The 12176-nt window shown below is 38.0% G+C and overlaps 2 protein-coding genes across 3 annotated transcripts; both read right to left on the reverse strand.

Annotated features, from left to right (window-relative positions):
• Positions 1 to 484: 484 nt before the first annotated feature.
• LOC135636818 (dehydrodolichyl diphosphate synthase CPT3-like) lies at positions 485 to 2981 on the reverse strand. 2 transcript variants are annotated; one of them, XM_065148884.1, is made up of 2 exons: positions 2855 to 2981; positions 485 to 1619 (listed from the first exon to the last, which is right to left on the reverse strand). In XM_065148884.1, the coding sequence occupies exons 1-2, from the start codon at positions 2912 to 2914 to the stop codon at positions 750 to 752; spliced, it is 930 nt and encodes a 309-aa protein (XP_065004956.1). In that variant the 5' UTR covers positions 2915 to 2981; the 3' UTR covers positions 485 to 749. The 2 variants fall into 2 exon arrangements, with proteins under 2 accessions (XP_065004956.1, XP_065004957.1); XM_065148885.1 differs by lacking the exon at positions 2855 to 2981 and adding an exon at positions 1944 to 2185.
• A 353-nt stretch (positions 2982 to 3334) lies between these two features.
• Positions 3335 to 7571, reverse strand: LOC135636819 (ubiquitin-conjugating enzyme E2 4-like). Its single transcript, XM_065148886.1, has 6 exons — positions 7344 to 7571; positions 7167 to 7246; positions 6481 to 6595; positions 6280 to 6332; positions 6023 to 6151; positions 3335 to 3799 (listed from the first exon to the last, which is right to left on the reverse strand). Exons 1-6 carry the CDS (start codon positions 7385 to 7387, stop codon positions 3669 to 3671), a joined length of 552 nt encoding a protein of 183 aa, XP_065004958.1. The 5' UTR covers positions 7388 to 7571; the 3' UTR covers positions 3335 to 3668.
• Positions 7572 to 12176: the final 4605 nt, after the last annotated feature.

Consider the following 12176-nt stretch of genomic DNA (forward strand, 5'->3'; position numbering starts at 1 on the left):
AACTCTCCTTCCTCCTCTTTTGTATCCCTCGCATCAAAAACAACGATTATGTGATCTGTTTAACCTACACAACTGTTGGTCCGAATAAATGGGAAGCAAAACATCATAGGATCGTCTGTGATTGATCACTCATCGAGTTTCTTCGGATCGAAATGAGCATCCTTCCTATTGCGAATGCTACAATTGCAAATCCCCCTATAATTAGCTTCATCTCAATCTCTGCATTGTTACTCCATGAAAATAACATTTGTTTTTTTTTTTATTCTTATTGAATCCCAAATTTTGATGATAAAATTAATTGATGAATTTATAAATTTATTAATTAATTTTATCTATGTATTCATATACATATATATATATATATATATATATATACATACAAATATGTATATATGTGTATACATATATATATATATATATATATATATATATATATATATATATATAGGCAAGAAGAAAAGCTCGACTGTGACAGCCTTGGATATGTTCCAACCAAAATGCCTCTGTTCACAAGAATAATAATCTTCAGTACATCCTTCCTTTTCAATCTCACATTGGAGATGGAGGGACGCCACCATTGATCCATCACTTCAATGCGACAACAAAGCAACCAAACTAAATGATACTTGGAAGGCAAGGCTCAAGAGCAGTGCTCCCACATGATGATGATAAACAAGCTCAAAACCACAGTGTACAATAACATCCAGAATAGCATGACAAGCCTCAAAAGCAAAGCATCATAAGCAGGTTTAGTTTTCCTTCTTAGCCAGTCTTCTCCTTGCTTCCAAGTAAGGATAGATCTTCTGGTACTCCAAGATAGCCCAGACTAGGTTCCTAAGAGAAAATTCAGGCCACAGCGGGTTTGGATTTTGCAAGTGGCTCAACGAAGTCTGCCAAAGAAGAAAATTACTCAGCCGAGCCTCCCCTGATGTCCTAATAACAATGTCAGGGTCTGGGCAATCAGCAGTGTCTAAGTTCTCCTCTAAATCAGCCACAGTAACGTAACCGTTGTTGTCCTCGCACACCGATTCACCGTCACAATTCACATACCCTTGTGTTCTGAAGCTCTTCCTCGCACACGATTTTTTGATGGCTCGCATGATCTCATTGGTGGAAGTATAGGCGACGCAGATCGAGAGAACTGGCCCAGTGTTATCGGCAGTGTGTGTCATTACCTTCTCAGCTGCCAACCTTACCGGCTCACTCAACAGGTCCAGGCTTCCCCAGAAGTTGATCCTAAAACCATATTTTTGCACAATGCTATCCTCCTCTAACAACTCATCAATCTTTTCCTTCATCAGATCCATAAGCGACTGGACCTCCTCTGGTTTTCGCTTGAAGTTGTCAATACTGAAAGCATACACGGTCACATACTTCACGCCCATTTCATAACAGTATTGACAAATAGAGGTAAGAGTCGTGAATCCAACACCATGACCGGTGCCTTCTTTCACATTCCTTCGCTTGGCGTATCTCCGGTTCCCGTCCATGATGAATGCGATATGGTTGGGCATAGGACCAAGGGCGAGCACAAGAAAGAGGCACCTACGCAAGAAACGCCATACGCTTGCAAAGATGTTGGGTTCAGGTTTTCGACCATGCTTTTCCATTTCCAAATCCTAACATCCAGTAAAAAAGGAATTATTAGAACTGAACAAATTTCAGGTACCTAAAAAGACAGACAGTCAAATTGTACCCACCAAACCAAAAAGACAAGGAATTAGCAGACTTATTACGATCAAGGCAAGTATCACAAATCTAACTATCTAACGAAGGAACTTCGTCTCGATATGGATTTGGCAGTTGTGCACATATGGAAAGAAATAGAAGACTGTGGTCGCTTCATCGCCAAGGAAAAGATCATCAGACGGCCATAAATGGCTCCGATTTAAGATTCATGGTATGAGCGACCGAGAAAGATGATTTGGGAAATTAGATCAAACCTTGGTCAGCGGATGTCAGCGAGGAGGGAAGACCTCCACGCCGGTCCTCTCCCACCTAGCTCCTGGAGCTTCGGAGCCGCCGTCCGAGGTGCCAGCGACGAAGCCGGACCCGGTCGCGAGGTCGAAGAGAAGAAAGACGCGTGGACGCGGTGAGAAGTTGCCCGCCCCCGGAAGCGGGGGGAAGCGATGAGGATGGCGGCGGTGGGGTAGGGTTGACACACGGAGAGACAAAATGGAGCGGCATATAGAAGGGGAACGGCTCCGGTCCAAATTAGGGCCTCCCTGTTTGGGCCTACAAGATTTATAATGGGCCAGCCCATTTAGAGCGAATCCATTTCTCCCTTTACACGCACTAAATAGTTTTATGGGGGAATAACAACAGATAAAGTAAGTACTCGAGAATTCCGTCTTACTCTGACCCAAACCTAAGAAACGACCTACAAATCCTCATTCAAATACCCTCTCAGTGCTATCTAATGCATTCCTTAAAAATACGAGTTAGTCTGTAATAGTAACAGCTGGAACTCCATTTTATTATTATTAGAGAGAGAGAGAGAGAGAGCCTAAATGTTATTGGGTGAAACACTTATATAAGCTACATATGATGTAAGTCTATTATAGGGTGAAGTATAAACAAGAGCTTCAAAGTGATTGCTAACTAGAAGTCATCTTCCCTTCCTTTTATAGGTGTTAATCAAAGTAAGCTATCATCAGCAGGGAACTTGGTTGTGAAGTTGGATCATTTCATGCAGCCACAAAAGACAAGAGACAAAGCAAACCCAGTCAAAATATACAGAGATTAGCTGTAAGAGCAGAAGAAGAAGTAAGTAGAATTGCTTACTGGGAAAAGGAACGAGAGGAAGGGAAGAGAAGCATGTAGAAACAAAAGGCCATGAATGAAGAGGGCATACCTTTTCAACTTTGATGACCAAATTCCGGTGAGGAACGGACACACGAGGTAAGGTATACATATAGCTGGGGATGGGGGGGAAGACGGGTAGAGGATGATGACCTTTCAGAGAGAAAAGAGAGGCTAGAAAAAACATCAAGAGGAAAAAATAAAAAATGTAAAGATAAAAAATAAAAGCCCATTCCACCACAGACACGCACGCACACACACACACACACGGAACAGGAGCACCACAAACCAAGTTAAAGAGAGAACGGTGATGCAGACGCATACTTCAAACTGCTGATGGAATATATCAGTTGTTGAAGTCACCAAAATCGATACCAGAAACACAACTGTTGGTAGGAAATATATATCCATTTTGTTGAATTACACAATCTTATTTAGGATGACATACTTTAAAAAGTAGAGAGGATTCATGCGAAGGGGATGAATTAAGTTTCAACAAAAGCTCAGAGCTTAAGAATGTCATACCAAAATATAATCAAACTCTTTAAGATGGTTCTCATTTAGGGCTGAACAGGGCAAAAGTCAATTGGGGACAGCTAACGATCCGAAGAGAAATTAGAAAACAACAACAACAACAACAACTTGAGATGACTTTAAAAAGGGGATGGCATGGCAGAGCATGAGTGATCTTGAAATCCAAGTCTTGGATCTACATGGAGTGCTCCACTCCAGCACCTGGTCCCACTAAGTCCATTCATGCAATGAACCATAAATAAATTCATGATTTGAGTATGCTTATTTACAATGGCACCAAGAAATGAAAGAGTTTGATTTTCCAGCGGGTATCTGAAACAAGATAATGCATGTCAAGGGTCAGGTTTTCCCACCACTTGCTCATCACTAGAATCATATTCATCTTCACTCAGCTCTTCCTCGCTTGATTCATCTTCAGGAGAAGCGCCTATGTCTTCAGGCTTTGCATATTTTTTACAGTATTCTGGATAATGAGGGAAAAACAGGAGCAATTAGAAACTGGAATACAAAAGATTGAAAAATCTTTAAAAACAACATAGAATAGCTAGTCTTTTCAACAGCATAATTCAGTTTACATAGAAATTAAAAAAAAAAAAAAACTGTAAAGGTATTTTGGTTCCGAATGAGATAAATAATGAGTCGAGACTAACATTAGATCCTCTATCACACTTCAGCAGCCAACATATATGCTGTCTCAATTTTGTTTACTGCAGGTCCAGGAATTAGCCACTACTCTTATACAACTGATTTATTAGCAGAAATAAATCATGTCAAAAATAAATTAGTTTCAGAAATACAGATATGTCCAATGGTTCGCAAATTCTGGCAAGATAAACTACTTTAGAATCTTTCGTCAACCCATTAAATATGCTAAATAACATGAAAATGAAAGCCAAATGTATTCACTACTTTCCTTTTGCACTATATCATGCTATACTTCCACATGATACAGTCCACTAATCCCTTAGCTGCATCGATGCTGCATGTAGTAACTAGATTCATGCTGCAAGAAAGCAGGAAAGTGGCGAATATAATAAAGTAATACTTAGGTTCTTTCCTATGAGAATGCTGAAAACCTGATGCAAATAAACGGGTTTAATTACTACACTGGTTAACGCTGATCCGATTCACAATTGATTGCTCCTAACTTAGACTGATTCATAAAGATAATGGAGAATAAACAAATTCTGATGATGAAATATTTCCAAATCATGAAGCTATTGTGGTCTGGTTGGGTAATATCTGTATTTCTTTTCTTTAGGTGCACTAGGTGTAAGATTATTAGGTAAGGCACATGGCATTAATACCACACACTGTATCCCTCAGTATTCTTTATCAACTTCAACAAATAAGAAAAAAGTTCTCAAAATTTCTACACCAACTTATATTAGAATGATTTACTTTTATTTTTTACAAAACCAAAAAAACACTGTCAAGACAAAACTAACATCTAAGCAACAGCGAAAGGAATAACTCAGCATCTACAACCAATGCCTGACCCAAGTAAATTTAAAATATTTGGAACAGAATTTGTAATATCAGAAGATCAAAACAGTTAAAATTGCTTTAGAAGATATGTTTTATTTGCTAAGTAGCATTTATTAGGAAAACAGAAATGATACTACTAATACAAACTTCACAGGAAGAAATTAATCTCATTGATTATTTGATTCATCAGATAAAGAATCAAATCTTTTTTAGCATACATACAATCGAAACAACCAACTTAGAAAAGGTGGAAATTTTTAATTGGTTAATTATTTTGGTTGCTTATTCTCCAAACCATCATTCCAACTTAACTTTTAACAACTCCACATCTGGTGGAAAGTCACAAGTAAAATTCTACTCCTTTTTCCTTATTGGTGAAGTAAAGCCAACAGTCAATTACTTTTCAACTATCTCTTGCCACCTTCACATATAATTAGATTAGCTTATATTGAAAATCACTTAATGCAACACTCTCCCCACGACATCTAATTTTCAGGTATGCCATCATCATTCTGGGTGTTACCAAGCTAGAACCTCACAGCCGGAAGACAAATAGTTGATGCAAAGATTTCAAATTATAATCCATCATCCTTGTAGTTCTGGCAACGCGATTTACTAGTTTACAAAAGAGGACCATTAATTTTACAATTCAGACACAAACACAGGACAGAAAATGCAAAGAATGAGCTTGTTTTATTTATACTTGTCACTATATAATTAGTTCTTTTGGATCTGGACCCTCACTCTCAGTTTATCCTTTTAACCTCATAGGCTCATACGCTACCTCATTTTGATACATTCTAACATATTCACTACAAACAGATACATCTGGACCCTCACTCTCAGTTTACCCTTCTAACCTCATATGCTACCTCATTTTGATACATTCCAACATATTCACTAGAAACAGATACGCAAGAGCAAGCTTCCAACAGACGCAGTTCAGTGCAATAAATAAACACCAAACTGATGGGAGAAAACCACCTAATTGGGCAACTTTTATCTCTCTATCAAAATGAAGTCCCTAGATTCATGTGCACAAAATGTTTGTATAGGACTCTGTTAGGAGACTGTTGCAGACTGCTATCATCTTACAGATGATGGAACGAACCTAAAAAGTGCATAGATGAGAGATAAAACAAGCATGAAATATGTAGAATCTATAAACATATACATTAAGATAAAAAAAATCCATCACCTTTCACTTTTTGTTCATAAGCAGGTCGATCACGCATCATTAGTGCTGCAGCCTCCCCATTCAATGGATCTGAAGGATTTGGATATAAAAGAAGTTGTGGAAGGAAAACTTCGAATACATTGACAAGATCTGACAGAAAAATAGCAGATCATTAACTTCCAACAAACAGAATTGGCTAATTGTCAGCTATCACACATTGCATTATATGCCAATTATCAATTAAACGGATGAAAATGATAAGGGGTAAGTTATATTACCAAACATGGGACTCCAAGTTTGGTTGATGACATCCAAACAAACTGAACCAGACCTGCAAATTTGGCAGGCTAAATATGTGAAATCTTAATATTCAGAGTTTGTCTAAATCATTGTCAGTGGGTAACAAAAAGTTAGAGGAAGTGGAAGAATATATTTTACTGGAAAAATGAAACAAGATAAAATTGCACTCAAACACTCACATTTCATCTACATTAGGATGATATATCTTATTAACAAAGCCAATTGATGGAGATTTGTAAGGATAAGCATCTGGCAGTTCCACCCTCACCCTCCACACTCCTCCTTGATAAAGACCTGTAATGTCAACAATTAAACAAGAAACCCTCTTACTTTACCACCAGCGAGTCCAACAAAAGTAAACGAAATGATCAAGTATCGAGAGGCAAAAAAATAGTTCCACTAAAATATCAAATATAAAACACTAGCGATCAAATATAAAGGGCTGCATAGCCAATCTAATCATTTTCAATGACTAATCCAAAAATCACAATCGCACACATTAATGCTAAAATTTTAACCTCTAAATCTCATTGCAACAGCGAAAAAGGAACCAAAGTTGAGCAAGCAGTTGAGGTGATATGACCTACAGAAACTAGTAAATCAAATATCAAACATGTCAAAACCAAAATACAAGCTCTCTTTCTGATTAACAAGGAAATGTTAAAAGGGAAAGAAAAAGAGATGAAAGCCTCAACAAAACAAATAGTATCAACTCGCTGCTACTCTCCAACATCTAAAACCGACAAGACACTAATCAAGAAAGGGAACCAAAACAAGCAATACAGAGTGCCGACTCCTAATAAAAAAATCAGATCGTCAAGCAAAAAAGGAACCCGAGGCAGGAACAAATAGCGGATGGGATTACTCTCGCTCGGGCCATGGAAATCCACAAAGAATTCTTGTATCCCATCGTTAACCGTCTCCACCTTGTAGTCACTCATCATCCTGCCCACCACAGGAAACAAGAACATGATCAGGGCAAACGAAACGAAACAATATCATCGGATCAAGGTCGGGTTCTTTTTTTTCTGAGGAGATCTACAGTTTCATCAGGTCCATCTCGCGGCGCTTGCTCGGGGACGACATCTTGATCCCGCTCCGAAGGGATCGAGAGGAATCAAGAAATGAGATCGGAGCTGCGGGGGGTATAAAAATCGTCCTGTCTCGGTCTGCTTTCTCCGATGACGAGAGGAAAGGGGTTAGAGGACAGGGCGAAAGAAATAAGAAAAAAAAAGGAGTGCTGTATTTGTAATTTGCTGGGATTCCTCTCTCAAAACCCACCGGCTTTTGGAATTATATTTCTTAGGTTCCCATCGCTTTCTTCACCGCCCTCTTCCTCATTTATTTTTATTCTTGGAATGATTGCACATCTCCCACCACAAAACCATTGATTTACACATTCATCCCTCTAAATTGAATTCTATAAATTGGGTGTTTTATATTTAACCATTTATTTTTACTTACCTTTTTATAATTCCTTTTTACACATATGTATACCCTTATAGTACTTGTATTTGTATATGTATTATTTCAAAATTTATATACGCACTAATATCCTCATTAAAGCAACATATATGGATGTTGATCCGAAACCAAAAATAAAATATTAGTCCGACACCAATATTATAGGGTTGGCAGTATATTTGACGGTATACCAACATGTATCACCAAAAAAAAAAATGAAGAATTGTATATTAGATTGTACCAAAACATATGAAGTGTTATAAATTCGATACAAAAAAAACCTTATATTAGTCATTCAACAATGTAAAACTTATATATATCTAGGCTTAGAAGGTTGTTTATAGGCCTAATTAGGGGTGAAAAGAGATTATCTTTTTTTAGAAAGAGAGAAGGTAGAATATATTTATAAATTTAAAAGGGTGGAAATTGTAATATATATATTGTTGAGGGAATATATTAATATATACATATACATGTCAATAAGGAAAATTATGTGATTTTACTAATTGTCATGTTTATGTAAATAATGGGTTTGTTACTATTTTCTTTTTTTACCTGTTGGCTGTGTGAAAATGAGGTAGACTTTTGGAGCTTGGGATGCCAAATTTAATGCTCGACTCCTTAGGCTATAACAGTTTAACGTGACATTTTAACCACTATAATCTTTGCATATAGATGGAAACCTAATGCCCAACTGTTTAACAATGTAAAATGTGAGAATAGTCAGGATAGACAATCGTATCTTACAAGCAAAAAGATTTTAGCAATTATGATTTGGAGGAAAAAAAATTATGTCTTAACCGATTAATTATACAACAAAATGGTAGCAAATTTTGCAATTTGATTGTAATTATGAACGTTGAATGAAGCGTTCGTTCTTTTATGCGTTCTGTCGAACGACCACCAAATTTTGCCAAATTGAATTATGCAGTTGTTTATTGGTTTCCTTTTACTTCATGTGAAAAAGAGGGTAATAATAATAATAATAATAATAATTCATCACTTACGATGCACCAGAGCCGTTGGATCCGCAGACATCTCTTCCATCCGCCATTCGAGGTATGTGCTTTTGCAAGCGAGACATCTAAATGCTTTACCTCTCTTCATGAGGTGGGTGTTCTTTGAGCACTTAAATCTTTTATCTGTGGCAGGAGAACAATCTCATGAATCACACCTGCTAAGCAAATCGAGAATAAAAAAGAACAGCATAACTCATTGATTGAATGTACCAGATCACAAGGTAGGTTTTGTTCTTCTAAAGGAGGATTGAATTGGATGGGTCGACATCCCCATTCAAACCTAAATTGCTGGCTTGGAAGAGAAAATTCAGATGCTTGAATTTGTAGGCAAAAGAGCATGAGAAACATTCAACTTCATCAACAGCTACTGTAACTGATAAGAGAATTTGGCATCCTGTCCACTCTATTATGTATCAACATTTCCCACGAATACCATGAGAGATTTCATTGCAATAGGGTATTCAGTGAACAATAATTATGTGGAACACAGCTGATGTTGTTGAACCATGTATCATCCAAGTCAAGCTTCACTTAAATCATTGGGGGGCATTTATATTCTGATTGGACAACAAAGATTCAATATGATGCTGTACTGAATTTGCTGTAGGTGAAGCCATCAATTCCAATAGATACTATCCAAAGTCAAACATCCAATTGATCCAAATGGATCCAAACTATTTATATTAAGTGTAATAGCTATCAACAGTCATCACGATCGGTGGACGAGAAGAATTTTCTCATATGATTGGCCAAGTCAGTTCTTGATAGTGTGTCCTTGAAAGCTTTTTCTTCTTCCCCTGTCCAGGAAAGTGCAACTTAAGCAGGATCCAGCTCACATTTCAAGTGGAGCTATTTCTCTGGGATGTAATACAATTAAAGGAGCCTGGTCATTCACGCTGACGGATATCCTGCCTGTCTCTTCCAACATGAACACAGTACAATAAAGGACTGCTTTCTTAATGTTCAGGAGGCCGAGGCTATCTACTCAGCCATTTTAATATACCAGAATCAGTAGAAAATACTGTAGGCTGGCCAGTCAAAATTGACAATGCTTCTCGAAAACATGCACCCACAGGGATCTGGACTCGTATCCTAGAAAGCCACACAGCAGGTTGAAGTGTTTGATTCCTTTTTTATTGCTTTGGCCTGCCTGGTGGAACCAGTAGTAGTCTCGTATATGGGAAGTCTGTATCTTCTGTACTTCCTGCAGTACCTGGTATGATTATGCTGTGTGTTTTCCATTGTACCTCAATAAAGAAATTTATCATAAAGCAGAATAAATTATTGGCCACATATGCACCTAAGAACGCAAATAAAGTCCAACTTATGTGACTTATTAAGCATGAAGTTCAAACATTATAATCTACATTATAGAATGCAGTAAAATAAGTTCCACTGGGACCTCCTTCAGGCCAAAAGAAAGAAGGTAGGACACAATTATAGACCAGCTTATAGTTGAAAGTTACCACTCAAGGCATTGTTTCACCAATCATAAATTATATCACCAATATCATAGAGTCGATCACAATTGGAAATGCTTTCTATTACTAGATGTAATCTGCTTGTTCTTTTAAAACTTGAGGATTCTGGACATAATGATATCCTAGTGGCAAATGACAGATGACGACTTCACTATTTCTTATCGAATTGCTAATATTATTAGACAGCTCTAGAGGATAGAGAGATCAAGTGATGCACATAATTTGTGCTCCATCCAAAATATCCAGTATATTTAGAAAAGGGTATCAAAGCCACCGCCACATAAACAGATATATCATATCCTCAAGCCTATTTGATAAGTACCTGATTAATGGTGTTGTCATATACTTGAAGTAATACTAATTCAAAATACGTGATGCTAAAAAATAAGATGCATTTCTCAAATTTATGTTTACCACCTAGATAGGCAATCTAATATAAGAGAAAACACAAAAGCACTGGAAAATTGCAAGTTCTCTGTTGTGCAAACAAAATGGAGAGATATTGATTCTTATTGAAAAGTAAGTAGGAATTGACCTCTTGAAGCTCTCGCTTGTCTGGTACTCAAAACCTTGTCTTAGCAAAAGAAGATACATAGAGCATGGTCCTTGAAAGGATGAATGAGAAGGATAGTCACTCTTTCTTGCTAGGTGCTATGTCATTATAAACAGTTGCTTTCTAGTGGTTCTAATACAACATACAAAGGAGACACCCATAGCATCTATCACATAATGTGTGTTGAGGACCAAATAGAGATTGAAAGTGTTGGCCACTTTCTACATGCTTATCAAAACCTAATTACAGGGAGTATTCATGTATTGAATGACAATTTTTATCAGTATCTACCAATTTGGAGCAGTGAATCAAGTAAGAATGTAAGGCAGAAACAGGAAAACGGTTTAATTTTTTAGAACCAAACCTCACAAGTCATTAGGCATGCTTTAAATGAAAACTAAAAAGCAGAATGGGATTTACTTGTTTGTTAAAATGATTCTGCAATGCATCTTCTGAGTCCATATCTAAGTTCCTCAGATTTGAGGTCAACATGACTTTGTAATTGTTTAATCCGTTTCCAACTTCTTGGTTGTTAGCACTTCAATTTATATAAACCATATGACGCTCTTACAGAACTTGCACGAAAAAAGAAAGAAAAGGTACCTGTAAATGTGACAGGTTAGCGCTTATTCTTGGAGTTCTTCTGAAGAGCATTTCCTGTCCAGACAAAAGTAAGTGCATGTGAATAGAGCTCCCCAATTGAATAAGCCTCACCTCTTCTGGTACGTTAATGCTTTTGCAACGGAAGGATTTCTAGGATCCCTTGCCAATTCTCTCACCCAACTCATGATCTATCCCCTTATGATGGCGAAGCCCTCAATTAACGATGCATTTTCCCAAGATCATGACATCGTCATCATCTCTCCCAAGAAATGGTTGTAACTGAAGGCGGTGGAGGCTCACAATCTTCGTCGCGATTTGGAGATCTGCACTGGTTTCTTGCCCAATTATTTTCCAGCTTCAATGACGACTCCAAACCCTACTGCCTCAGCCACCGACCGCTATGCGTGCTTGGTCTTTCTATCACCACTTCGCGGCAGCCTTTTGCTTGCACTACAGAGAAGGGCTTGAACGAATCGACGAACAGGACATCGGCGAGTATGGTCGGATCGCTCCTCTCTTATGGATCTCGGTTGCAGAATGCCAACGGGCTCTAACCGAAGAGACCGCCAAGGCTCTCGCCGTGGCCATGTCGGAGGCATCTCAAGAGCCAGCACTTGGGGGCTTGCGAAGGATGTCAACGACGGAAACGATGGGGGCAGCCGCAGAGGCAGAACATCGAAAAATCTTAAGATGTGGGTCATGAATCAAGAAAAGGGGGCACATGGAATTGTTCGAGGAGCGAGATGTAGTAAGTC

This window comes from Musa acuminata, chromosome BXJ3-4 (genome assembly GCF_036884655.1).
Source record: "Musa acuminata AAA Group cultivar baxijiao chromosome BXJ3-4, Cavendish_Baxijiao_AAA, whole genome shotgun sequence".
Lineage (NCBI taxonomy): Eukaryota > Viridiplantae > Streptophyta > Magnoliopsida > Zingiberales > Musaceae > Musa > Musa acuminata.

What these genes read in the sequence shown, in the direction of transcription:
- LOC135636818 (XM_065148884.1), bottom strand. Translation starts at nt 2,914, where the DNA reads ATGTATACCTTACCTCGTGTGTCCGTTCCTCACCGGAATTTGGTCATC. An exon ending in TGGTCATCAAAGTTGAAAAG is followed by an intron (nt 1,620 to 2,854) that starts GTATGCCCTCTT and finishes ACTGGATGTTAG; the next exon opens with GATTTGGAAATGGAAAAGCA.
- LOC135636819 (XM_065148886.1), bottom strand. Translation starts at nt 7,387, where the DNA reads ATGTCGTCCCCGAGCAAGCGCCGCGAGATGGACCTGATGAAACT. An exon ending in TTTCCATGGCCCGAGCGAGA is followed by an intron (nt 6,596 to 7,166) that starts GTAATCCCATCC and finishes TTGACATTACAG; the next exon opens with GTCTTTATCAAGGAGGAGTG. An exon ending in AACTTGGAGTCCCATGTTTG is followed by an intron (nt 6,152 to 6,279) that starts GTAATATAACTT and finishes TTTTTCTGTCAG; the next exon opens with ATCTTGTCAATGTATTCGAA.